Source organism: Aedes aegypti, chromosome 2 (genome assembly GCF_002204515.2).
Source record: "Aedes aegypti strain LVP_AGWG chromosome 2, AaegL5.0 Primary Assembly, whole genome shotgun sequence".
Classification (NCBI taxonomy): domain Eukaryota; kingdom Metazoa; phylum Arthropoda; class Insecta; order Diptera; family Culicidae; genus Aedes; species Aedes aegypti.
In genome coordinates this window covers 376,181,348-376,208,193 of record NC_035108.1, presented here as the reverse complement: position 1 = coordinate 376,208,193, position 26,846 = coordinate 376,181,348, and the positions used below count along the sequence as shown (strand labels likewise).

General features: G+C 38.6%; 1 protein-coding gene across 3 annotated transcripts in view; it reads right to left on the bottom strand.

Moving 5' to 3' along the window:
- The window catches only part of LOC5572461, a 252,408-nt gene that overhangs the window by 7,406 nt on the left and 218,156 nt on the right, over window positions 1-26,846 (bottom strand). For all 3 annotated transcript variants that reach the window (XM_021846788.1, XM_021846790.1, XM_021846789.1), the window contains 11 exons: window positions 19,226-19,737; window positions 18,974-19,169; window positions 18,748-18,908; window positions 18,560-18,667; window positions 10,488-10,588; window positions 9,521-9,767; window positions 8,459-9,004; window positions 8,170-8,392; window positions 7,919-8,107; window positions 7,710-7,858; window positions 7,489-7,642 (listed from right to left, as the gene is read on the bottom strand). In XM_021846788.1, the coding sequence (XP_021702480.1) occupies window positions 7,489-7,642; window positions 7,710-7,858; window positions 7,919-8,107; window positions 8,170-8,392; window positions 8,459-9,004; window positions 9,521-9,767; window positions 10,488-10,588; window positions 18,560-18,667; window positions 18,748-18,908; window positions 18,974-19,169; window positions 19,226-19,737 (2,586 nt within the window). The remainder of the gene's footprint in view (window positions 1-7,488; window positions 7,643-7,709; window positions 7,859-7,918; window positions 8,108-8,169; window positions 8,393-8,458; window positions 9,005-9,520; window positions 9,768-10,487; window positions 10,589-18,559; window positions 18,668-18,747; window positions 18,909-18,973; window positions 19,170-19,225; window positions 19,738-26,846) is intronic.

Sequence of the window (26,846 nt, the reverse complement as noted above, 5' to 3'; positions counted from 1 at the left end):
CGACATATATTAGGCACTTAGCGATTTGCTTACAATCGCTTGTCCTATGGCCTTCGGTGCCACGATTTCTGCACATCTTACTTCTGTCGGGACCATTGTAATACGAATTATGGCCCTTCCCGAAACACTTGAAGCAAACTTTAGGAGGCTGTTGTATACTCAGCAGGCAAACCGACCAGCTTACCTTGAGTATGCCCAAGTTATTCGCTTTGTTGGCCTCTGCAATCGGCAGCCCGATCGCTACCACCTAAGTGTCCTGCGGGTCCTTTCTAAGGTGGATGGCCTTACTGGCTACGTCGATGTTACACTGCTCTTTGTGACCTCCGCTGCATCGATGACCTCATCCAGATTTTTACACTGGAGAGTCACTTCTGAAGTCAAGGATCTCTCATCAACTTCGTCACCAAGTACTTCTTGTGCCAGTTGCTTATAGATTGTACCCTTTTCCTTGGCGTCCTTATTTAAGACTAGTATCATTTCACCAATCCTAGTCCGCCTTATACTCCGCACATCTGCGCCCAATGGCGATAACTTCTCCGTGCTTCGCATCGCCTTCAGAACCTCGACGTATTTCGTTTCCTCCGTTTTGATAACGAGGCCTTCACCTAAATTCCTACGTTTCACTGTTTTCGGTTTAGCGCTCTTCTTGGGTTCCGTTTTCGATTTCCTCTGTTTTATCTTATTTCCAACTCTTATCCACGGGTTGCTGTTGCTTTGCGCCCATGGTTCCTGTGGATGCACTGAATGGTTCGGGTTATCCCGTGGCTCCTTTTCTTTGGCTTTCTTGGCCTTAGGCTTGGTGTTGACCTCTCCTTTGTTGCCATGTCCTTTTGATCGCGGAGCTTGGATCGTGCCGCGTAGGTCACTTTTCCCTTAGCAACCATACGTCTTTTCGCCACAAGTTTATCCTCGGAAGGTCCTTTTTTAAGTCCTTGCTGATACTGGTTTTGCTCTTAACAAACTCGATCATGATATCGAATTGCTCAGCTATCGCTATTCATCTCCGCTGAAATAGTCGCCTTTGTGATCCCATGGTTATCTATGCAAGCAGGGAGGCCATGCTAGGGTTGGCATGATACCATGTTCAGAGCCGGATCGGCGCAAGTCAGGTAAGGCATCTGAGCTTACTCTGAGGCCTGCCACGGTTTTCCGGGACGGGGGCAGCCTGCGTCATTAGCTCACTCGCCGTTTCAGGCCAGTGTCACTCGACCCCACTAAGGGAATATAATGTCGCTACTGTCAGCTTCAATGCATATTATCCAGTACTTTGTACACCGTTACTTATCCTTAGTCGTGCGCTGCCAATATACATAATTGGGGCCGTACTGGCATTGGTCCCAATGTGCTCGAAGCAATCCTACTCGTAGTTCCATGGCTTTTCCGTTTGTATTGCGACAAGTATGCCATACTCAGGATCTTACTGGAAACAATCCTGATGTGCCGGTTGGAACTCCTGTTAGTCCTGTACATTAAAAGGCACCGATCGCTTTGGCAGGGCTGCAAAATAGTGAGTCGACAGAGTCCTCACATGTTCCTACCTCATGCTTCCACGGGTCGACAGATGGTAAATGACCGCCAGCTAAGAGTTACGTGCTTAGCTGGTAGTACAGTCTGGACCCTGTAGTCCTTCTGACTTCAGCTAGATTGAGGAGGTACGCCCGCTGAGCGTCTGTTCACCAAGGAGGAGCGGCTCAAACAGCGCCAGAGTCTGACTGGCATCCAGCGGCTGAATAAGAAATGCTCTTTTCCGTAAGCTAGATCAAGATAGCAGCCCCATTACAGCGGATAGGGAACCTTTGGCTAACAACCTACTGTCTCTGAAACTTCAAAAAAGGTTCAAGAAACCGATAGAGAAAGATTACGAACCGATTTAACGGCAACGACTTTTAGCGTGAAACAACGGACACGAATTGGAATACGGAACGTTCTAACCCTAGCCCAACAGGGTAAACTGGCACAACTCGCCAAAGAGGCGTGTCGCATGGAGCTCGAGATCCTAAGACTGAGCGAAGTCCGTTGGCAAAACTTTGGAGAACACAGAATACCATCGGGATATTCTGGCCTGCGAAGTGAACACGATCCTCGGCATCGTGGAGTTGGCTTTCTGCTTAGCGCCCAAGCTTACATCGCGCTTATGAAGTGGAAGCCTATAAATGAGAGAATAATCTTCGCCAGATTTAGAACACGGGTTCGAAACCTTACCATAGTCCAATGTTATGCGCCAAACGAAGCTACCGAATTGCAGGACAAAGAGAACTTTTACAGTCAACTCAATGCTGTCGTGGATAAGATTGCGAAGGGTGGTATCAACATCTACATGGGCGAAGATCGGATCCGACAACTCAAGCTTTGAGTCCGTCATGGGACGCCATGGTCTCGGAGAAACGAGCGAAAACGGAGAGGCAGAGTTTTGTGGCAACAACGGGGGATCGAGGGATCACTCTTCTCCCATCGTCCGGATCACAAGGTCACGTGGGTCTCCCGTGACGGCTTTACAGAAAATCGAAAGCGGAAACGGAGCCTTCTTGATGTGCGGTATAAACGTAGCGCTGACATCGCATCCGACCATTCCCTTCTCATCGGCGAGATGCGTCTGTGCATTGCGCGGATTCGTCGATAGGAGAAAAGAGCCGGACGTCGATTTAACACACGCCGACTGAAAGATGCCACAGGTTTTTCGTCGAAGAACTGGAAACTCGTGCTGCTAATATTTCGGAAGGTGGCAGCGTAGAAGAGCAATGGACCGCCAACAAGAACGCCTTCATCACTACCAGCGAAAATAATCTGGGTGAGCTACGCATTCGGAGAAAACAGTGGATCACCGATGAAACCTGGAGGAAAATAGAAGAAAGGAGAGAAGCCAAAGCCGCGATAGAGCGGGCGCAAACCTGAGGAGCCAAGGCACTTTCCCGTAAACGATACTCGCCTCTAGAAAGGGAAGTTAAGCGCTCATGTGGGCGGGACAAACGAGCGTGGGCGGACTCTCTTGCTGACGAAGGTGAGAAAGCCGCAGCAACCGGCGACATTCGTCTCCTCTACGACGCCTTAGCGGAACAAAGATGAATACGACGATGTCCTTGAAAGACACGACTGAACAGCTGTTAACCGACCCCCCTGACCAGCTAAAACGCTGGTTTGAGCACTTCGAACAACTTTTTCAAGTACCAACCCGGCCACCAACATCTCAGCATGATCCGCCTAGGGTTTGGCGTATTAGGCGTTAACACTGAAGTTCCACCACTGCAGGAGATAGAAACAGCCATCCAAAGACGAGATGTTCAAAGCAGACCCCGTAATATCCGCTACTGTTGCATCAACTATTCCGCAATATCTGGCACACCGCGATTTTTTTCCGGCCGAATGGATGCAAGGCGTGTTAGTGAAGGTATCCAAAAAGGGTGACCTCACTGTATGCGATAATTGGCGGGCCATCATGTTGCTATGTATTGTTCTCAAAGTTCTATGCAAAGTGATGCTTAACCGAATCCAGGAGAAGATCGATGCGACTCTCCGTCGGCAGCAAGCGGGATCCTGTGTGGACCATACTGTCACGCTCCGTATCATCCTGGAGCAAGACAATGAATCCCAAGGGTACCTGTATATGGTATCCATTAACTACGAAAAAGGGGGGTGATCTTTAAGGCCCTTGGAGTTTCGTCCCTGCTGCCTCGGTAGATTCTATCCCGTAACTCACCACGTAAAGTTTATCTACCTGCGTTACGGGCGTTACAGACGAACGCCTGAATAGTGTTGAATGCGCAGCCAACAAGGATTATAACAACGGAGGAAAAGTCTACGTCAATACTGCCGATGAGACATCCAACCTGCCCACACTTTGAGAGAGGTTAAATATGCCATTCAACAGCTCAAGAACAATAAAACATATGGAAAGGATGGAATCGCGGCTGAATTCATCAAGATGGGCCTGGAAAAGCTAGCTGCCCCAGAACTAACTGGGGAAAATTATGGACGACAACCACTTTTCCGAGAAGCTTGCAACACATACGAGATAGTCGATAAATTCGTCTACCCTGGATCTTTGATAACGATTAGTTGTGAAATATATAGATGTATATCTTTTGTGGCAGTTGGACGTACTGTTGGCTCTACTATAAGCTACAGTCAAAAGAAATTCACTCCAGCATCAAATGCACCATGTCCAAAACCGGCAATCGTCTACGGGCATAAAACTTGAACTATGGCAGAGTTGCTTGCTGTCACTATCAACGCTTATAATTTGCTGATTCGTACAGGCCGACTACGATACAATTCGGATCATTCCATATCACATCAACATCATGCTGTCTACTCCATCACCAATGCACACTGGGCCAGGAGCAGAATTTGTTTGTTCTTCAATTTGATGATAAAAGTTAGTTGGAATTTTCGCCGCATAGGTGGCGCTGCGATGCAAACTTTTTTGTTTTGCGTCCTAGAGCTTTCGCGTCTTCGGCAATGTTTTAGAACGTATAAAAATACCACAAGTTGTCGAAAACACCAAATTTCTAGGACTTCAAATAACAAAGTTATGGTAAAAAATGTGTAAATCACTTAAATTTTACGTTTTTTTTACTTTTTACGTCAAAATCGTAAAATGTTTCATTTTAACAACCATGCGTCGCTTAATTTCGATAACATGCATATACTTTATGAAAAAAAAATCTTATTATTATATAAATATTTGAATTTTTGAACAAATTATTGTAAAAATATGATAATTTTTAACATAACCTAACTCAAAAAGTTGCAAATTTTTGCAAAAACTTATCAATGATCCCAAATACGCTATATTTCATCTACCAAATGTCAAAGTTTGCCGGATGTATATTTTGGTATATTTGAGATATCTGAATTCAAAATAACCACCGTTTTCATATAAATAGAATAGACTTATTATCAATTTTATCATCGTACTAAAAGATTGTTAGACACATTGCGTCAGTCAAGTTTTATTAATCAAATACTTTTTATTAGTCAGGTGTTACAGTATCTAGATATTTTCATATTGCTGTGTCATCTCCAGCAACTGTCTAATTAGAACTTCGCTATGGCCTGCTATAATTCATTTTTTACATCCTGTTATGACCGCGTCGAGACAGTTCTCTCTGACATAAATCACAATTTGCAAATCACTAGTATCAAAATAAAAGTATTTGATTAACAAATCTTACCTGACGCAATATGTCAAAAATCTTGTAGAATAATGATAAAATTAATAATAAGTCTATTCTATTTATATGAAGAGATGGCTATTTTGAATTAAGATATCTCAAATATATCAAAATATACATCTGGCAAACTTTGACATTTGGTAGATGAAATATAGCGTATTTCGGTACATTGATAAGTTTTTTCAAAAACTTGCAACTTTTTGAGTAAAGTTATGTTAAAAATTATGATGTTTTTACAATAATTTGTTCAAAAATTCAAATAGTTATATACTGCCCATAACTGCATATTTGTAACATTCGACAAAAGTAGGCATTGAGTAAATAGGATACCAAGTTTGTATTTTACTGCAGTATGGGAGGAAACTAAAATTTCAAAAAATCATTAAGAATTCAAAAGAGCTTATTTGAGGCTGAAATTTTGTACAACTCATACCGCATATTGGGTGAATAGACAGAAAATAATTCTGATAGAAATTTCGTTGCTACTACATTATGAGGCTCATGTATAATCTCAATGTGACTGTTATGCGGTTACATTGGCCAGTGTGACAAAACAACTTGGTATTTTTTTCGAATTTTCTAGAACAAACTCACAGATTTTAGTAAGTTGATCGAAAGTATTTATCATTTGATGACTCTCCCCGGTATTAACTCCAATTTGTCAAAAATGTCGAATGTGACTGTTTTGCAGTTATGGGCAGTATAATAATAAGGTTTTTTTTTTTCATACAGTACATGCATGTCATCGAAATTAAACGACGCACGGTTGTTAAAATAAAATATTTTACGATTTTGAGGTAAAAAGTAGAAAAAACGTAAAATATAAGTGATTTACACATTTTTTACCATAACTTTGTTGTTTGAAGTCCTAGAACTTTGGTGTCTTCGACAACTTGTGGTATTTTTACACGTTCTAAAACATTGCCGAAACGCGAAAGCTCTAGGACGCAAAACAAAAAAGTTTGCATCGCAGCGCCACCTATGCGGCGAAATTTCCAACTAACTTTTATCATCAAATTCTACGCCTTAAAAACGCTCTATTGTTCCTTGGTGCGTAGTATTATAGAGTATGCTGTCCCAGTTTGGTGCCCCTACTACACCACACATATCCTTGCCATTGAACGTGTGCAGAAAAAATTCATACGGTTTGCGCTGCGCACTCTTCCGTGGAATGATCCGTCAAACTTACCGCCCTACCCTGATCGATGTCGATTGATCGACCTGCAAACATTGAGCAGTAGACGCGTAGAAATGCAGTGTCTCTTTATTTTTGACGTCTTGCAAGGGAACATTGACAGCCCCGCTGAATATTCCACCACGGCAACTACGGAACTACCCGTTCCTGGCCATACCGTATCACAGAACAAATTATGGTCAGAATAATCCGTTCGATGCCTGTCTTCGTGTGTTTAACGTCAAAAGCAATGTATTTGATTTTAACTTGTCTAAACATATATTTCGTGGTAGAATTAGAGATAATATTTAGAATATGCAGTACAGTAATTCAGTCTGTGTGACTTCATGTCAAAGACGGTGGAAATAAAATAAATTGAAGAACAAACAAATTCAAGACAAGTCTCCTTTGACACCAACTCGAAAAAATGCACTCCTAAAGCGCTAGAGGTTTTGTCTGGCTAAATTCTGCTCCTGGCCCAGTGCGCAATGCATTGATAGCGATAGACTATGGATATCACTGATGGGTCAAGTTTAACCTTAAATTAAGCAAATAAAATGGCAATTTATAAGTACGATATTTTTGACAGTGCTGCAGACGGATTGAAACTATGTATTGGTCACTGAAAAACATTGATAGTGTGGTTAATTACCACGTGATCACTCATTCTGCAGTGATTGTGATCTAGAGTGCGATGTCGCATCACCGCTGTTAGTTGTCAGATCAAAGTGATGTTTATAGTTCGCAACTGATATTGATAGTTTTAGTCCATCAGCCATCAGCTGATATGACTGATATTGTGCAACTCTGAACTATGGTCGAAGACCAGCGAGCTTCTGGGGGTTTTCCAAGGAGCTTAGGATGTCTTTGCATTAGGAGCTCCCACAACTCTACAGCGAACCTAATATTCTGAAGGTTAAAGGAAATAGCCAGCAATAACTCAAAATACCGTAACTGTTTCATAAACAGCATATTGTAACCTCACTGTGGAGCGTATTTAAGCCCACTGTTATAAAGAGAAAATTATTCTCTTTCGGATAGCTGAATTGAACTGCATGTATGCGGTTCAACAGCTTCGAAGAAAGATGATCTTTTTTTTTGAATTGTAGTTGTAGCTGAAAATTTTAACTTTTTAAAACTCACCTGTACTCCAACTGAATCGATTTCGAATCGTTACGCAGATGTCGGCTGGCAATCAACACTCGTTTACTGTTGTTATCGCCGATCGAATCACCGGAGATACATTCTCCATTGAATGGCACTACTTGACCGTCCAGATTTCCTTTCTCTTCGAACACTAAAATGAGATTTTGGCTTATTATCAACAACTGAGATCAGTTAATCTCTACTCTTTCGATACTTACGTTTATCCAAGCTGATAATCGACCCAACCAACTCATTCGCCGACATGGGGTTCAGCTTGTCTAAATTCTTCCGCCGTCGGACCAACCACCAATCGATGATAAATATGGCAAGAGCAATAATTTTTATACTCGCACATACACCCACATATCTAAGAATGTAGAAACAAAGATTAGTTCATCGAAGTTCCGTCCAATAAAACACAACTTACTTGTATCGGAATTTTTCGATGTCATAAATGAGACATCGACCACCTTTCTCACCGCAGGTGGACTTCCACAGCAAACAGGATGAATCGATCAGATTGCCGAACACGATTGGCGCCGGAATATATCCAAACAGGCGGAATATCACAAACTGCATCCCGAGAGCGAACGAACGTTCCTCTTCCGAAACCGACCTGTTCAATAGGGACAATCCGTTAAACATCCTATTTTTCTGTGAAATTTCGGTAGAACAAACCTTAAAACTATCATCAACAGAGGCATCTGCGTCGAGGCAACGACGAACGTCATGAAGAACAACAATATCAGGAACGGATAGATCGTCCGACAGGGTTTGTTGCAAACGCCGGCAGTGGCCACAGGAACTACGGTTACTTCGGCAAAGTTTTCGTGGGCATTCAGAGCTTGCGCTTGAGCTCCCTCCGCCCCCGTATATACGTTGGTTACGTTCGCTTGAACACCTGGGGTTGTACAGATGTTTGATTAGTGCATTTTGGATCTTAAAAGTTTAGGAAATTAATACTTACAAGCACAGTTGGTATAATTTGAACTGGAAGAGAACGCCGTACAACCGGCGTGACACGGACTGAAGTAGGTCAATCCGTTATTACCGCAGACCGGTTCGACATCGTACATGTGGCACTCGCAACCGAAGTTGCACGCTGCGGTCAAATTAACCTGGAAGGGTTCCACGTTGTGGGCCGGTGAACTGTTGTAGTAGGGAATGGTTGTCCCAGCCATCTTCAGGTTCTCACAGCCCAAGAAGAACAGCAGCCCATAACAGGAAAGACAGACAAGATTAGAAACTAAAACAAATTGTACCGCTCCTTTCGGCTTCAGCTGGAACCGTTTCAGAATGCATCCACCGATGAAGATGCCAATGCACGCTCCGGGAACGGCAATCGATCCGGTGTAGACACTGGCTTGGCTTTTTCCGAGACTGAATTGTGTCTCGAGGTACTTTGGAAGGAAAACGACGAAACCGGAAACAATCATCAGCTCCATGCACGCTCCTAGGCAGGTAACAATGTACACCGGATTGGTCACCAGACGCCACATTGACAGAGGGATATCTGTTGAGCGAATAGAGAGGAAATCGTTAGAATTATTCGACGAAGCAGACACAAATCTTTCACTTTATATCCGTCCTCGGAAGCGCATTCATCTCACTGAGGTGCTCGTCAGACCGTTATTATCGGAAAAAATCGTCATCATATCTGCGCTCACCAGAAACGCTCTTTTGATGGTATAAGCCCATAGGTTGGCATTAACACGATTTTTCATTTGCAGATATTAGCAGAAAAAACAAAATTACCATCAAAACTTGATTCAAATTATTTTTAAACAATAGATCAACAATATTTTCAATACTATATATTACATAATTTTCAAGAATTTCAAGTAGAATAGCGTAGTTCTCTCAATCAAAATCAAAAGGGCGTAACCTCGAACGGCTCTATATTTTTTTGAATTATGACCAGGTATGCAATAAAGCTATAAAAATCGACTGCAGACCTCAAATTTGATGAAGTTTATTTTATAATAATACCGGTCTGGGGAGCACCGTGCTCACATCGACGGACACATACCTTTAATATCCTTTCCATATCCGGTGTCCTCGTGTGGTTTACTGCTGGACCCTGACTGACTGCTGCCACCCAACGTTTGCTGCTGCTGCTGTTGTTGTTGGCTAGGTTGCTGCTGCAGTTGATGCGTCTGTGATTGATTTGGCGGTGGTGGCCGTGACAAGCTGCTGGAATTGTTTGCCGACAATTGCTGCAGCTGAGGCAATTTCTGTTCGGCGATTCGAATTTTCTTCTTTTCCCTGGTGAGAACCTACGGGTATAAATAATCGAAACGATGGTCATTAATTTGCATTGAATTATGGCAGCCCATTGTGAGCGCTGAATGTGATCGAAATATTGGTTCACCGATACCCGAGCAGAAGAAAATTGCTGCAGAATACCAAATAAGGGTATTCCATATCACATAAGTACTTATCACCCGAATAAGGTATGAAAGAGGCCTGTATTAGTGGTAAAATACCTCAAATAATATCTCAAGGATATTCTACAAACACCGAAAGGGGGTGTTTTTAATGGTTTTAAACAATATTTCTAATACCAAAATAATACCAAATTCTGTTGTGGATAGCTACTACTGGACTACTGAACAATACCTAATTATAGTAATAATACCAAAGTATGGTATGCATAGATAGCCGTAGCGGTAAAGGCGCAGCTGAGGGTCGTGTGTTCGAATCCCGCTGGTCGAGGATCTTACGGTGAAGGAAATTTTCTCGACTTCCCAGGACATAGAGTATCTTCGTACCTGCCACACGATATACACATGTAAAAATGGTTATTCGGCAAAGAAAGCTCTCAGTTAATAACTGTGGAAATGCTCTAAGAACACTAATCTGAGAAGCAGGCTTTGTCCCAGTTGGGACGTAATACCAAAAAGAAAAAGAAGATGGTATGCATAGACAGATGCGAGTTATCTATTTCTGCTCGGGTAGTGGGTCGATGCTTTGGGACAATAAATGCGAGTACTCACCTTGGGAAAGGAGAAAAATGGGATGGCGACCAGTATTAAAAGGATGCCGCACACTAGGAATCCACCCCACCACATGCCCACCCATCGGCGGTCGTCTTGGTCTGCAAAGAAAATGAAGCATCGAATTGTGATGAGAAATGAGAGGATAACTTCTGGTCAATATAGATATAATGCAAGTGCAATCTATTGTAAAGGGGCCTCTAGTGCCCGTTCATAAATTACGTAACTCATTATTTGAAGGTAGAGGGTGGTGTAATAACGTACAGTCTGATCGTTTGTAGCACGAACGATATAAGGATGTAATATCATTTTTTGTTCTAGAAACTTTGAAGTTCTGTTAGACCTATCATTTAGTGTACAGAAGATGAATGTTAACCTTGTTTTACTGATCTGATTTTAACAAGAATTCTCTAGAAATTTAAGATTATATGTTACTGCCCATAAAAGCCTAACTGTCCCATTTGGATTTTAGAACCATCACCTTTCTTCATCGTTACATTCATGTTTCGATGTATACTTTACTATGCTACTATGAACTAACAGACACTACTCGGGATCAGTAGCATCCTCAATGTGTAACTACTGGTGCTCTCATTATTATGACAAACAATAACACCGCCGGCTGCGTCCGAATGCAGGTAAACTTAGAGATGGGAGGGAAATGTTGATGTGTTACTTGCTTTATGAAAGCCGAGGAGTCCTCTGCACTTCAACAAGTAGACACTGGGAGTTGAGATATGGGAAAGGTTTGGGTAAAGGATTCGTTTTGGTAAACGATAAATATATAATTTGAAATGAATGCGCCTAACCGGATTCGTGATATTACTCGATAAAAGCATTGAACGCCGAACAAGTGTTCGTCTCTCGCCTCACAGGAGCAAGCGACAAGATCAAAGGATCAAACACTACTAACGCGATCCGCGATACTATTCCACCGTGGTACCGTAATCCGGGGGCAAGTCGGTATCGAATAGCATTTCCTTTCAAGGATGCTTAATACTTCGTTGCCATTACAGACATTCCATATCTTCTAGTTTATATATGTATAATGATGATTTAAAGCTAATTAATTTTTATTATGATCAGTTTTGTATAGAAATATTCACAGTTTTTGAAGGGGATTGCATACACTGTTGGAAATGTGGGTACTAAACAATCCGTTGGTGCTAAGCCAGTATGTTAACTTTAAGTGTTAAAAATGTTGTGTAAGCTTCAGTTGAACTGCTGAACTCATTTTTGAAATCGTACAGCATTACAAAAATAGTTGTTTGCTCGTAAAACCGTATTTTGTTGAATAACATGCTTATTTCAAGAGAAATTGCATACATTTAGGCGTTTTATGCAGATTTACAAAGTTTAGTTTTGCAATAAAATGATGATATACACGAGTTGTAAGAATTTTGACATCATTTTCAGATTCATGAGATTCAAATTTAGTAGATAGAAAAAAATTACATTCTATAATATGCTTTATTATATAGTGATCAATTTCGCCTAAATGTGTCATTTTCATTTTTTGGTATTAAAACTAATTTTATGATATGTTAAATTTTATTTCATAAAAAATTAATCACATTAACTGATAGAGATCAATGAAGTACTGATTTTACCGAAATAAATTTGACAATTTTTTGATTCCAAAGGAAAATATGACAAAAAGTTGTAAACTAGTGATCAATTTACCCCCGGATTACGGTACGCGAACGACGCGCGACATGCTTGATCCTGTCCTCGCCGCCCGCGCTCGCAGGAGCAAGCAACCAGGTCGAAGAATCAAACACTACTCCTTGAAAATTATGAACATTTGTAAGAGAAGACAAACTTCAAACACACAGTGGGACAGTTATGCCTTTATAGGCAGTGCAGATATAAAACCCTCTTTTATGGTATTTCCAGTCATATACAGTATAACAGTGTCTAGACGCCATGTTAGTGGTTGTTCACTAGAAATACTCAAAATTATCAAGTTCATCCTTATCCACTATCATCCAACAAAAGGCCAAATCATTCCAACACCGTGACAAATCTACGCCTAACAAAAGTCAACGAACAAATAGCGGTGCGCAAATAACTTCCCTGAGGAAGGTTCCAACCTCGAGCCGAAATGTTGGAAGTTACATAACTATCCCGGTTTCACTACATTTAATCGGAAAAGCCATAAAAGAGGGTTTTATTAACAAACCAACTGGTCGTATCCAACAGCTTTGCAGATATACATGTAGTCAGGTCTCATATAAGTCGCTGCCACCCACTCTCCTCCCATCGCAATTTGTCAGCTGTATTCATTCGGATGAAGCTGATTTTTGGACGCGCAAATGTATTTTTAACAACGCCTTTTTTTCGACCAAACAAAGTTTTTTTTGTTATTTCTCAATAATATTTCGTTTGTATAACAATAGTTTAAATACTGAAACAATCAATAGTATCGAAAGAGAAATTCATGTAAATTTCATTTCAGCGTAAAATCATGCACATCCGCTAGACATTGCGAAATCCAGCATAGACTTTAACCTTTCGGTCGTCGCGCGAATTTTTGTAACGCGAGTAGTCGCGCGTTGTGCTTTGTACAAGTCTGACCACTTAGAAAGATGACGTCTTCGGCAAACTTGCTCAGTAACTTATGAACTACCATTGTTAGAGCTAGTTGATTCAAAATGTTGCCACCAGACGGCGCTAGTGAGCTTAAAACATTTGTTTTGCAAATATCTCAGGAGCCTGATCACTTAGAAAGATGGCGTCTTCGGCAGAGTTGCTCAGTAGCTCAAATTCTTTCTTTGTTTAAGCCTTAAAGTTTGAGATTTTGTAAAATAATGATAGTTCCTGAGCTTCTAAACAACTTTGCTGAAGGTGCCTGCCTGCTGTAATGCTCAGTAGCACCGCTTGGTGGCAAAATATCCTATATCTTGGCTCAAATAATGATAGTCCTTGAGCTACTGAACTACTTTGCCGAAGACACTATTTTTCTAAGTGGTCAGGCTCCTGAGATATCTGCAAACAAAAGTTTCATGCACACTAGCGCCGCCTAGAGGCAAAATTTTGAATCAACTAGCTCGAACAATGATAGTCCTTAACTTACTTAACAACTTTGCCGAAGACGTCATCCTTCTAAATGATCAGGATCCTGAAATATTTGCAAAACAAAAGTAAAACTTCCATGCCCACTAGTGCCACCTAGCGGTCAAATTCCTAATTAAATGAGGGGCCATCAGATAGCGCTTCACCTCCAGAACAACTTTACTAAAAACCCCAAGTTTCTATATCATCTGGATTTTGAGATATACCGATTAAAAACTGTGGTTTACTCGAACCGTACATAGTGCGTTCATTATTATGCGACTTTCATTTACACTTGTTGATTTTACCGCAATATAAAGGGTCATACTATAAATGAAAACTGTCGAGTATTGTTTTTAAGCAGATTCTTGAGGAATACATTTTGGTTTAGTGTCGATAGATATCTTTGTTGCAAAATGATAGTATATAAATCACAACTGTTGTACAAAGTACAACAGCGTGACAGCCCGAAGGTTAACCGATTACGCTACGATTTACATAAATTTACCTGATGTGGATTTAGTCTTACAAGATGTGTTATGTAAGTTTGCGAAAATTTCAGTATTCCCTTTGTGTGCATAATTTACCGCTGAATTTTAAATATTTGTTTTTTTTTTCTGTATGACTGTTGGATTAAACTGACGAGTATGGAATCTTATTCTAGTAATTGATGTAAAGTATTTATTACGGCAGTTGAAATTCCAACAAAGTTAAGTAATCCAATTTTCCTTATCTTTATAACTATCCTTTCGATAAAAATAGTGCTTTGTGAAATTTTCAAGTTTTTTGGTGCTGATTCAATTGGGCTACCTAACGTTAGAAGAATGAGATTTTACTATGAGGTGATAAATCTGTACGATAGTTTCTCAATTATATCATTACCTAGTTTTTTTGCGCTTCATTTTGTTACCCAAGATTTAAGCACGGTTTTCTTTTCGATTATATCACGCCATGATAATTATGTGGTTTTTATACATTTTACATCACATGGAAGTCCTAAACAATAAATACTATCTTATTTGATCAATTCTATATGTGCCTTTCATTTGATCAACTTGAATTTTGCGATGCTTTGATCAGATTTTGAAGAAAATTTAATGCCAAAAACATTGTTTCATTTCTTAACACTTCAAGGAAGATATAGGAGATTGGATTTCCAAACTTTTTTAAATTTTTGACCGTCCTAATGTTAACTGGTTTGATTTGCCAAATTTCTCGACAATCAATGAAACTCTGGAGCCACTAGAAAACACAGGTTAGAACATTCGTTGCCACAAACATAGACTGGTTTTGTTTTAATTGCAATCGTACTTTTGAAATCACATGCAAACCCAAATAAAATTTGTAGCTAAATACCCTTTTAATCATCTGAAATATACTTGAGAATGCTTTTTTCAACTCTTGTTCTATTCTGTTTTTTATTATTAGGTATAGGTGTGTAAATATAAGTGCAAACGATGCTCAAGGATTCTTCAACGTTTTGAGGTATTTGTCATAAGATTCCAGAAAAAAACATTTTTAATTTTCTTCTATGAAATGTTTATAAAACTCTTCCAGAATCCTTAAAGAAGAACCCTAGGGATTTCCCCGAACAAATTTATTTGGATACCAATTCCGAATTCAACCATTTTTTTTAAATAATTTATCCAAAAATTTGACAAGGAGTTTCATGTAAAACAGTCACTGGATTGCATGAAGAATTTACAGAAGAAATTCTGAAGAAAGTGACTCGAGTAAAAACAGGTTTTTTTTTAGGTTTTAGGTAATCTGGCAGGAGCTCCTCCAGGAATTTCTTCCAGTAATTAATTAAGAGTAGTATCAAAAAATTGTCCTCTAGGAATTCCTCTTTGGATTTCTTATTTCTAAATTCATCCAGAAGTTATCCTCTGTATCTTATCAATTAATCCATTAGTTCCATTCATGCATCGATTTCCCAGGTCATTTGGCCGAATGCCATTTGTCCAAATGGCGTTTGGCCGAAATTGAAAACAATAGTGAACTATAGTTAGCATGCATTTGAAATGAACATCAAAGCTGAATTTCAAAGAACTCATTATAAACAGTCATAAGAAGTCATTAAAATAAACAGTCTAAAAAAAATATCCTAAATGTGAGCAATTTTCCACTTCTCTGCTAGCGTCAGTAGCAGTTCTGCAAGATCGGTTTGCTTCGATCCTTCGAATAAGTTAATTATTTCAAAGTTCTAGCAGTTGCACTTGTAGTTACAAGTTTTGGCTTCTTCTTTTCACAATGGAGATACAGTGAGCTTCTTTGACGTAAGTGTTCACCGAGTCGTTCATATTACTGATAGACGCAAGTAGTGGTGTAGAGTTTGGTTTACATGTTGCACTCTTAATCTTTGAGGTGAGTGACATCTTGCCAAAGTTAACCCTTAATTCAATAACTTTTAAAAAACTTTTCTCTTGAAAGAATAGCCTATAATCTAAAGAAGGAAATATATCTTTTAAAAACTTAAGCAAGTGTAATGCGAATAATCGTTATATCAGTAAAACTACAAAGAATTGCCGAAGGAAAAATTAATAAAAATATAAACTAAATTATTGTCAATTGTGATGAAACCAGTATAACTCGAATGAATAGCCTATGTTTAAAATAAGGGAAAATTTCTGATGAAATTATTGAAAAAAAAAACACTTGAAACCCTAGCACACCGTTGGTAACCCAGAGATAAATCAAGCATCAGCTTCGAATCTTGACGCGAATTGGGGAGCTCACAACTTCGTTCTGAATAACCGGGTCGATTTTATAATTTCTTCGTAGACAAACATGATGTCCCGTCACATTAAAAAAAATCATTAAACTTATTAGCTGATCAGTTGTTGGGTTACACTTATCAATCCTACACATCAACGTTGTAGCAATTCGATGTTTTTTGTTCTTGATTCGGCCAAATGGCAATCGGCCAAACGACCCGTTCGGCTAAATGGCATTTGACCAAATGGCTTTCGGCCATACAGCATTCGTCCAAACAAAATTCGGCCAAATGGTCTCTCTGAAAATCTCTGAAAGAAATTCGTTCAAGGGTTTTCTCCCACGATTTATCTACGATTAGACCAATTTTTGTTTTCATTTATTCTTTAAATGCTTTTTTTGGAAGTTCCTATAAATTCTAAACTTTGCAGGAATTCCAGATTATTTATGTCATATTTTGAGAATAAACTTATTTTTATTTCCGCAGTATCATGCTTTCTTATAAAATATTGATGCTTTTTAAAAATCAGTATTTTTCATAAGGGCACCTTTAATAATTTCCTTTAGTATTTCTTCTTATTGATCCAGGTATTGTATGTAGGAGGTATACACTGTCCGTCATAAAAACGGACTCACTAAAATAAGTATTGCAACACTCAGTTGAATATTGAATCATCTCCAAAAAGTTTAGCATCACCTCAAACAATTAACATTGTTATATCTTGACATCCCTATGAATTGCAAAAAGTATTCTTCAACAAAGTTTTTCAGCGGATCAAGGACATCCGGAAGGCAAACAGATTGGTTCGTAACTTTGCCGCTAGGTGGCGCTAGTGTGCAAGGAAAAATGAGCGTTTTAAACATGTTCTATCTTGTGATCCACATGACAAAGACAGTTCGAGTCTTGGGCAAAGTTGTTCAAAAAGTCAAGGACATTCGGAAGACATACAGTTGGGTTAAAAATTTTGCCGTTAGGTGTCGCTAGTGAGCATTTAAAATTGAGCATTTTAAGCAAGTTCTGTCTTGTGATCCACGTGAAATATAAAGTTCGAGTCTTCGGCAAAGCTGCTCCGGATGACAACGACATCCAAAAAGCAGACATTTTAATTAAAAAATTCCGCATGGTGACGCTAGTGAGTGAATAATATTGAAGATATTTTATATATAGTTATATTCTTCTAGCTAAGTAAGATAGAAAAATGAAGTTCTTAATGTCCAATCATTTTGACTTGAATCACTAGGAAATGAAGTGAATCAGATCTGAAACTCTTGAATACGATGTCAGACCTGAATCACTTAATTATGAGATGAATCGAACATGATTTGCTAAATTCTAACCAATCCAGAATCTTTTGAAAATGAAGTGATTCGTCCTAAATTATTTGAACATAAAGTGAAGCAGACCAGAAACATTAGACAATGAAGATTATTAGTAACTGATCGGAAGACATAAATTACTGGAAAATGGAGGTAAACAAAATAATAACTTAAACTCGCAATTAATCAGACCTGTATTACTTGAATATAAAGTGTTTCGGACTTGAATCGCTTGTATACGAAGTGAATCTGACCTGAATCACTTAAATATTAAGTATAAAAGTCCTGAAACACTTTTATATTCAAGTGCGAATCAGTCTCGATTATGAAGAGATTCCAACCTACATAATTTGAAAATTTAAAGCATCTGAATTAATAATCAAACTGTTTCCCTGCCTTGAAATTTCTGAACAACTTTGCCGAAGACTTCATTCTTCTATCTTATTTAGATCACAAGATGAAGAGTTAAGAATGCTCAATTTCAAATGCTCATTAGCGCCACATAGCGGCAAAATTTCTAACAAAACTGTTTGCATTTCGAATGTCTTTGACTTTCTAAACAACTTTGCCGAAGACTCGAACATTCCATCCCATGTGCATCACAAGATAGAAAATGCTTAAAATGCTCAATTTTACATGCGCTTTCCGAATGTACTTAATCTACTGAACAACTTAGCTATAGAACACACTAGTATAGATCATCAGCATCTTGAGATATAGCATCATGGATGTTTCTGTTTTGAGGTGATGTTAAACCGAAGCTACAATTTAAACTAGGACGATTCATGCTTAAAATTTGATGTTTTCTGTGTTGTTTTATTAATTTTTTATAGGTTGAATTCAATACTAATTGATCCATAACTATGGATCAATGGATCTTATTCATGGTAATAATACAAAAGCCTCGATATTAAGTTTTTGATTGGATGTAAATCCACTTCGGTACTCTCATGATAAGATAAAATTGTGCCTGCTTACTTAATACTCACCTATATTGATATCACTGCCGGAAAACGAATCCATGTGAAACGAAAGTAGATACGCCCCCAAAAGGAAGCCTAACACTGGACCAAACGCGGCCATACTGTACATTGCTCCTGGAAATTTCAAAAACACATCGAGAAAAGAAAATCGCATTAGTAGAATGCCATTCGATACAGGACAACTCCAATCTCACCTATATACATCGATGAACTTTCCTTCCGTACGTGATCGTCTACGTACGTGGTACCGAGCGTGAACAGCGGGCTTCCCCCTCCACCGAGCAAAATCTGCGCTATGACGAACAGTATCACTGGCCCGAAAGTCGATGCTTTACTCTTGAGACAGTTGTCACCCCTGGGTGGAGTAATAAACGGATAAATGTCACGTTACGTTACAAGCTTAATTCGATTCAATCTTACCTCAAGTTGTGCGTCGTTAGCGGAGGGTTCGAAAGGCTATTCGATAGCCGACCCAGCCCCATGTCCTGCTCCCGCACCGATACCAGCCGACAAATGTTGTCGGCAGTTTTATTGTCAATCATGATGCCCGGATTGGGCTCCCCGGTGAAGTGCGGCACCATGAACACCAGCGAACCGATTCCCATGATAACGGCACCTGGAAAAAATATTTTGAAGAACTCTTCCATCCGGATAATCATTTCAAGACCTTACCAATTCCGATCCACACAGGAATGTGCCTCCGACTGCCCAGATAGCTCACAAAAATTACAGTAATAACGTTTCCGATTTCGTAGCTGGACGCCACCAATCCGGACAGACTCGAGGGGATCTCGAATCGTTTCTCGATGGTCGTAATCACCGAGTTGATATACCCAGAACTGAGCGCCTGCTGCAGAGTTACCAGAATCGATAACAGCAGCACAAACACCTTGATCCTGGCGAACTTCTGAATCGCCGACGGTCGACAGGTCAGAATACCACAATCCCGGGAGTAGTCCTCATTGTCGAGCAGCACGTTGGGGAGCGGTTTTTCCCGCTCCATCATCATGACACTGTTCGATGGCTGCCGGCTGTGGCACTTAATCACCGTATCCGTGGTGACAGTATTGATCGAGGTAGGCAGCGATTCCTCTGGTTCGGTGTCCTGGGGGATGTCCGCGCTGCTGTCATCGGTTTGGGCCTCCGCGTAAAGGCCGGTCATCGCGTACATGGACTCATTCCGTCTGCAATAGAAAGCAGGGGGAAATGTGGTGAGATAAAGATATGAATTTGATTTTTCAAATTATTGTCGAGCTTGAATCGAGCCTTTGACAGGATTGCAAATTGGCCATTTCGATAAAATCTGTTTGGTGTTTCCTAATCATGGGCGTAACCAGAGTGGGGCTGAGGGGACGGACATTACCCCAGCCTCTGTCCGGAGGAAAACATAATAAATAATACAAATTCCCTATGCATGAAAAATGCGTTTTGATAAACGAGCATTCAAAGACGTCGTCAAGAATTGCAAAGATTATGAGAGCGATTCGTACCCTCAATGCTACAACTATAATACCCGAAATTCTAAATTTTGAGATGGTCAACATTGATAACTTGACCGTTTCTCAAAATGATAGTTTACCGAAGAGAATGTGATTAAAACGTATACTATTACATGCTAACTTTAAATCATAAGCGCACGAGCTTTTGATGTAGCACACCGAAATACCGGTATTTTAATTAAATTTAATTAAATATAATTATCACGATCGATACATCGATACAAATTAAGACATATTGTTTTGACATATTTTATTCAAAAAAATCAAATTTCGTTTTATCTAGTTGTAATATTAACGAAACGTTGTTAATATGAATTTCCCTACAATTCTGCCTAGGATTACTAGCAGATATACAAATTATCTCAAAATTCATTCAATTCCAGAATAAAGAAAGAACGATTGGTCTGTCAATCGCTCATTAGTTTCCACTGCATTATCCATTTCAGTTTTTTTTGCCGGAGTGATATTTTGTTCTTGTAAAATGATCATGCTGATTGAAGTAGAGTTTCGGCTGGTGAAAATACTGAAGCAGTTTTTGAAAAAAAAATTGTCTATAACAGAAATTTGTCGATTTATTCTGCACGCGTTCTGCTAGGCAGTGATTGTTAAAGCTCAAGCAGAAGGTAAAGATGCATCGAGGCCGGACCTCAGATTTTCAGGAGCACTAGTCTGGAGTGCTGGACAGAGGGCTTGATCGCTTGTGGTGACCGATCGATCAAGTTTTCAGCTTTCAGCCGATGTCTGGTTTTCTAGATTTGCGCTCTTGAGGGTTTGAGTTTTGGCTTCGTTTCATCTTCACCAGAAAAATCGGTTTTGTTTTTGCATCGTTTTTGCTGCTCAATCAAGGATGGGTGATCAGTTTGGTGAGCTCGTTTCATGGTTTTATTTTTAATGTACAATTTATTATGAACGGTATTATTAACATGACAACCCACCGTTCATTGAAGCGTCTTGTAAAAAAACAAGAAGTTGTTTTATGTATTAGGCACAATTATATAAAGGCACTATACTATTAAGGGCTTGAACTGGAAATTGACAAAGAACAGCTCCATGCATTTTCCACGAAATACGATTTGCCTAGAATGTATGAGGAACTCAAACGAAAAGGGTTGTATAGTATTTGATTCGTTTTGATTTAGTTATATAGGACAATCGGTAATTTTAAGTGATTTTCCAACGGTATTTTAAGTGATTTCCCATCCAACAGAACAAACAACATAATTAATAGAAGATTAGCTTGTTTATTTGGTTCTCATTCAATTTGTAAGGAATAAAAAAATGCTGAAACATCTTTAACCTCTTTCCAAAAAGCTTTGTCAGGGGCCGCCTATAAACCACGTGGTTATTGGGAGGGGAAAACCACGGTGGAGGGGAGATTACCAAGGTAAACCAAGTGGGTTTATCGGATTAGAATGTACAGCTTTGGCACATAAAAGTGTTCCTGTCCTATTTTTTTTTAATATTCTTCGAGGAATTCTAATCATACATTATTTTAATTTCCCATATTCCTCAACTTCTTCTTCTTTTTGGCATTAACGTCCTCACTGAGACAGAGCCTGCTTCTCAGCTTAGTGTCTTATGACACTGAGCACAGTTATTAACTGAGAGCTTTCTTTGCCAAACTTGCCATTTTCGCATTCGTATATCGTGTGGCAGGTACGATGATACACTATACCCAGGGAAGTCTAGAAAATTTCCATAACAAAAAGATCCTGGACCGACCGGTAATCGAATCCAGACACCTTCAGCATGGCTTTGCTTTATAGCCGCGGACTCTAACCACTCGGCTAAGGAAGGCCCCTCAATTCCTCAACTATTAAATGTAAAATCTTATTGGCTATTCTCGGCTGGAGTGGACGAAATCAGTTTAATAATCGTTACGCGTTTCGAAATTTTGGTCAGTTTCAGACGTATCGAGTTGGTTGAAAAATAATCCTTCAGATCAAAAACTTGCCTTGCAAAATAAACTTGCCTGACGAAAGGATAAAGTCAGAGCCAAGCCAATACATTTGAAATTGGCCAAAGAGTAGTACATCGAAACGCGTAACGATTATTAAGCTGCTTTAGTCAATTTTCACTAAGAAAAGCCAAGTTTTCACATTATACGTTGCACGGTGATCAGCCTCAATTGGTGTTAATCTTAATTTTGTCAAAATATTTTGTCAGAAGTTCTTAGCATTATTTTCCGAAGGTCCTCAGAAAAATATCTAAATTTTTAAAATAAACCAAATAAACGGGTAAATATAGAAGGAATACTTGGAGACGTGTCATATATATTTATCATATAGCTTCTAGAAGAAGTCTGGATGGTTTTCTACATAAATCTTCAATGGAATTTTGGCAACTAGCTAAAAAACATAGTTTAACCACTATGTTTTTTAAGCTAGTTGCTTTATTCTGCTTTTATTAACACTGTAATAATCACAGTTGAGCGTTGTTCTTAGAGAAGTTTCTGAAAAAAAAGAGAGTGAGCCTCGAAAAATCTCCACTGAACACATGGTGGATATAAGTAGACGATTCATTGAATCTTTGTGTACAGAATTGTGGAGGAAATGGTTAGATCAATTTTTCGTAGGTATTTCTAATAAAAATCAAAACTGGAAAATGCATCATTAGTCATTTGTTCAGAAATAATCTTTAAATTTTCATTAGTTAAAAACGCCTTGAGCCATCTCCAATTATTAAGAAATTATTAATAGATTTCTCATATCAGACAGAATTTTTTTCTTGGCCAAACATTTTTCTTATAAAAGTATTCACATTCACAAAAAAAATCCGAGCTTTTCCAATCATCTTCACACTCTTCCATTGCTTTCTATGACAATGTCAAACACTTTTTACCTATTCACTCACAGTTTTGAAATAGTTTTAGGATTTTCTGGCAGTCCTCCAACAGCCTCATTTTGATTGACAATGTTTTTGAAATCATAAGCTTCCACCAAAATTCAGAAATAATATAAGACTTTTTTATTGTCGCAGTACCAATTTCTCTAATTATTCTGCTAGAATTTATCAATGATTCAGAAAGTATCTCAGAGTTTCGTAAAATTCCTTCCCTAAGTCCCAACCAACGCTATAGGATACATGATTGGAAACAATTGAGTAAGTCTTGAATTTATTTTTAGAAACGTTGTGGAAGAATTTCTTAAAGTATTTCAGAACAAATTTATTTATTAATTTGTTTAAAAAATCACTGATGTCAAATTATTGATTGAATTTTGTAAGAATTCAATAGTTCAAACGAGACCTGATACATTGGATGAGTTTAGGGTTGGGAAAATTTGATCAGAACGTGGACTAAATCGATTCAAATTCGTTATGTCGAACCGATTCATCGATTTATTTCAAGCTCATATGAAAAAAAAAACAAAAACAGGCTATCAAATTAGACCAAATGCTACTGCATTTGATTGCTAAATTCCTTCAATTAAATAACGTTTAAAGTGTGTAAGGCTGGTTCAAAACTAGGTTTATGGTTCTTTAAACATTCTAATTAATTTAATCCTTTTGAAACGAAACAAAAAATCGAATGCTGAAAATGAAATGTGTTCATAGTTAGTACTCGGATTCAGTTTGGCTTTCTATTCCGCAGAATCATAAGGTGTTCTGTAGCTTAGTTGGTTAAAGCACCGGTCTAGTGTACACGGAGTCGTGAGTTCGAGTCTCACTAGAACGCGTATTTTTTCGCAAATTCATGTCTCAATTTGTCAAACAAACACACTGTGTCTTCTGATTACAAGTTCCCAAAACTATGTTTCGGACCTACTAGCAAATTTGGTATATGCCAGGCAAACATTCATTGAAGTATAAATTTATTCCAATAGTTTTCGAACTAATCGTTCCAATTCGATTTAGATAACGTACGTCGAAAACCGATGGATAACTTGTGCTACCATGGTAAAGAATTTGTTTTCTCGAAAACGATTTTTTGTCATTTACATCTTTTTGCTTCTAACCTCCTCATATCACATTTCAACAGGAGTATGTTTTTGGCATTCTCTGTAGGAAAAGTAATGTCTTTTGAATACTTTTTCCAGGGTTCCGAGTCATTAGGCTGAGTAACATCTGGTCAAAAGGTTCATTTAACTGAATACCATTTGGACGACTGTTGTTTGATCGGAAATAAAAATAGTAGTGAACTAATGTTCGCGTTTTACCAAATAGTTCCGAAGCTAAATTATTATTAACATTTTATTCTTTATCAGGATTACTCATTAAATAGATAAATAAACAGACGCCAGTAGAGACAGAGTATATATTTTAGTAATTAGAGCATCATATAGAAGGTGAAATTTCGTATTGAAATCCTATCAAATATTTGGCAGCTATCACTTCTAAACCAGGAGTTGATTCAAAGAAGACTATTGATGAAAGCATTATCAACTTCAATAATTATGAGAACAGTAAATCTTGATATAGCAGCTTTTGATCAAAAGAAGGAAAAAAAAATGCAAATGTTAAGGTAATGCAACGCAGATAGTCATATTATTTACAAACAAAACTTCCGACGACTCAAAGAAGGTAGAACTTTAACAATTAAAAATAATGACCTATGTTCAAAAGAAGGCTAAATTTAAATGCGCAGTTTTCACTCAATTGAATCAATCGATTTTATATTAATTAACTCATTACGCATGGTAAAGATGGACAAATTGGACGGAGATTTTATGTATATATATTGGAGCAATTATATAATGATAAATATGTTGTCCCGTCTCATCGTTAAAGACAATAAACTGAACAGTTGATCAATCATTGAGCCGCACTTATAAACCCTACACATCTACGTTGTCGCAAACTTATTCATGAAATAATTCGGCCAAATGGCATTTGAGCAAACAACCCATTCGCCCAGATGTCCTTATCCAAATTCTTCTAGAAATCACTCGAGGCGTTGCTGTAACAGGTCTTATAGGAATGACTCCAGGGAACTATGATCAATTCTACGATTCCAGGTTTACCAAGAGTTTCATCTAAGAATTACAGATATATCAGGAATTCACAGGCCAAGGGTTTTTGACGTTAACTACGTCTTACGGCAATATACTGGGTGTCAAATGAAAATCTAAAATGTTGCGACCGTCACGAAATTAGTTATACAAATAACTCAGCCATTTATCGATAGATTTTCCATATTTTCCCACCAATCGGTCAGAATTTTATACAACATTTTACTCAAATGGAGAAAATTTTTGACTTTTGATGATAGGCTGTCGAAAATTTGGAAAATGTCGACCCTTTTCTTACGCAACCAAACACGTTCAAACACGTGGGTTGGGAAGCGCACTATAAAAGGAGACCAAATTCTACTTCTTCGCGCATTCTCCTTTTGATGTTAACTACATTTTACGGCAATATACTGGAGTGTCAATTTAAAATCTAAAATGTTGCGACCGTCACGATATTAAGTTAGAGTTTGAGTTAAAGAAGGCTGCAACTATGACAATCGACTAAAATTCAAATGCAGAAAATCACTTGGCGTAGTTAGTGTCCTGTACACAACCTCCTCTTTTCAGAAACATGTCGCGCGTCGGTCGAGTGAAGTGAAAAAGTTCCGCGATCGGTTAGTTCTGTTTGATCTTTGACCTTGACGATTGCTCCTTGGCAGTGCGTCAAGAAAGCCCGAGCAGTCGTCAGTTGTTTTCCCTCTCGGGTAGTGCGCCTATTTTCTCTGAGTGCTTTTATATAGCCGAGCAAACGAGTTAAGCTGAATGTGGATTGTTGCTGCTCAGTCAAGGATGACGGATCAATTGGTGAGCTCGTTTCATGCTACTATTTCTAATCTATAAAATATGTATGACTGCACATTCAATCGATACAACGGTAGGACGTAAATATGATTTTTCAACAAACTATGAATGGTTCGTCACTGTGAGTGTCGACATAAACTCTAATTCATGAATTATTTATGTTTAACATTTTTTTTGTTTTCAAAACACCCCTTTCTTTTTATCTTTATTTTTGTAATTATAAAAAAACTTTGAATGGTTCGACACTACAAGTGTAGACTTGCGAAAGGTTCACTTTATTCAACAAACTTTGGATGGTTCGCCACTGTAAGTGTCGGCATAAGAATAAGAGTGTTCTATGATGTTCCAGCCAATCGAGTTTTTGTTTCTTTTCAAATAAGTAAAATATAATAACACATGCTTTCGTCCTGACAGCTGTAGGAATGTTACATTTAGGTATTTGTTCAACAAACTTTGAATAGTTCGTCACCTCAAGTATCGGCATAATTTTCCTTTACATAGAAATTGTTCATATCAAATGAAAATATTATATTTTCATAAAAGCATATTTATATTTGACAAAAAAACTATTTATCATGGTCTAATCACTTATCAAAGTGAATCCTTTGACCCAACGATCCTCCCCATTAACAAACATCCTTCCCAGTAACCTTTGTGGAGATGCAGAGACGAACACGGTCTCCACATAGCAAAGGTTACACACTAACATTCCTTCCCCCAATCCCACCTTACTGCAAGGACGTGGCCGGCGCCGTTATTGACCCTGTATAAATAGAGGCACTGAATTATGCACACTGAAGAAGATTATGGTCAATCCCAGCCGAACTTCTAGTTGATTCTTTGTGCATTTTCACTGACTTCGGTCAATCACGGAATAGCAACCATTGATATGTGTAGTCAGTCTAAGCTAAGCTAAGCTAAGCTGTACACAACCTCCTCTTTTCATTAATTTTTTTCAAGACCTAACTAATATTTTCCAACTTTTATTACAAGGATGTGTTAAATGATCTAATCCAATAATTTTCTTCGGAACAAAAGAACAAA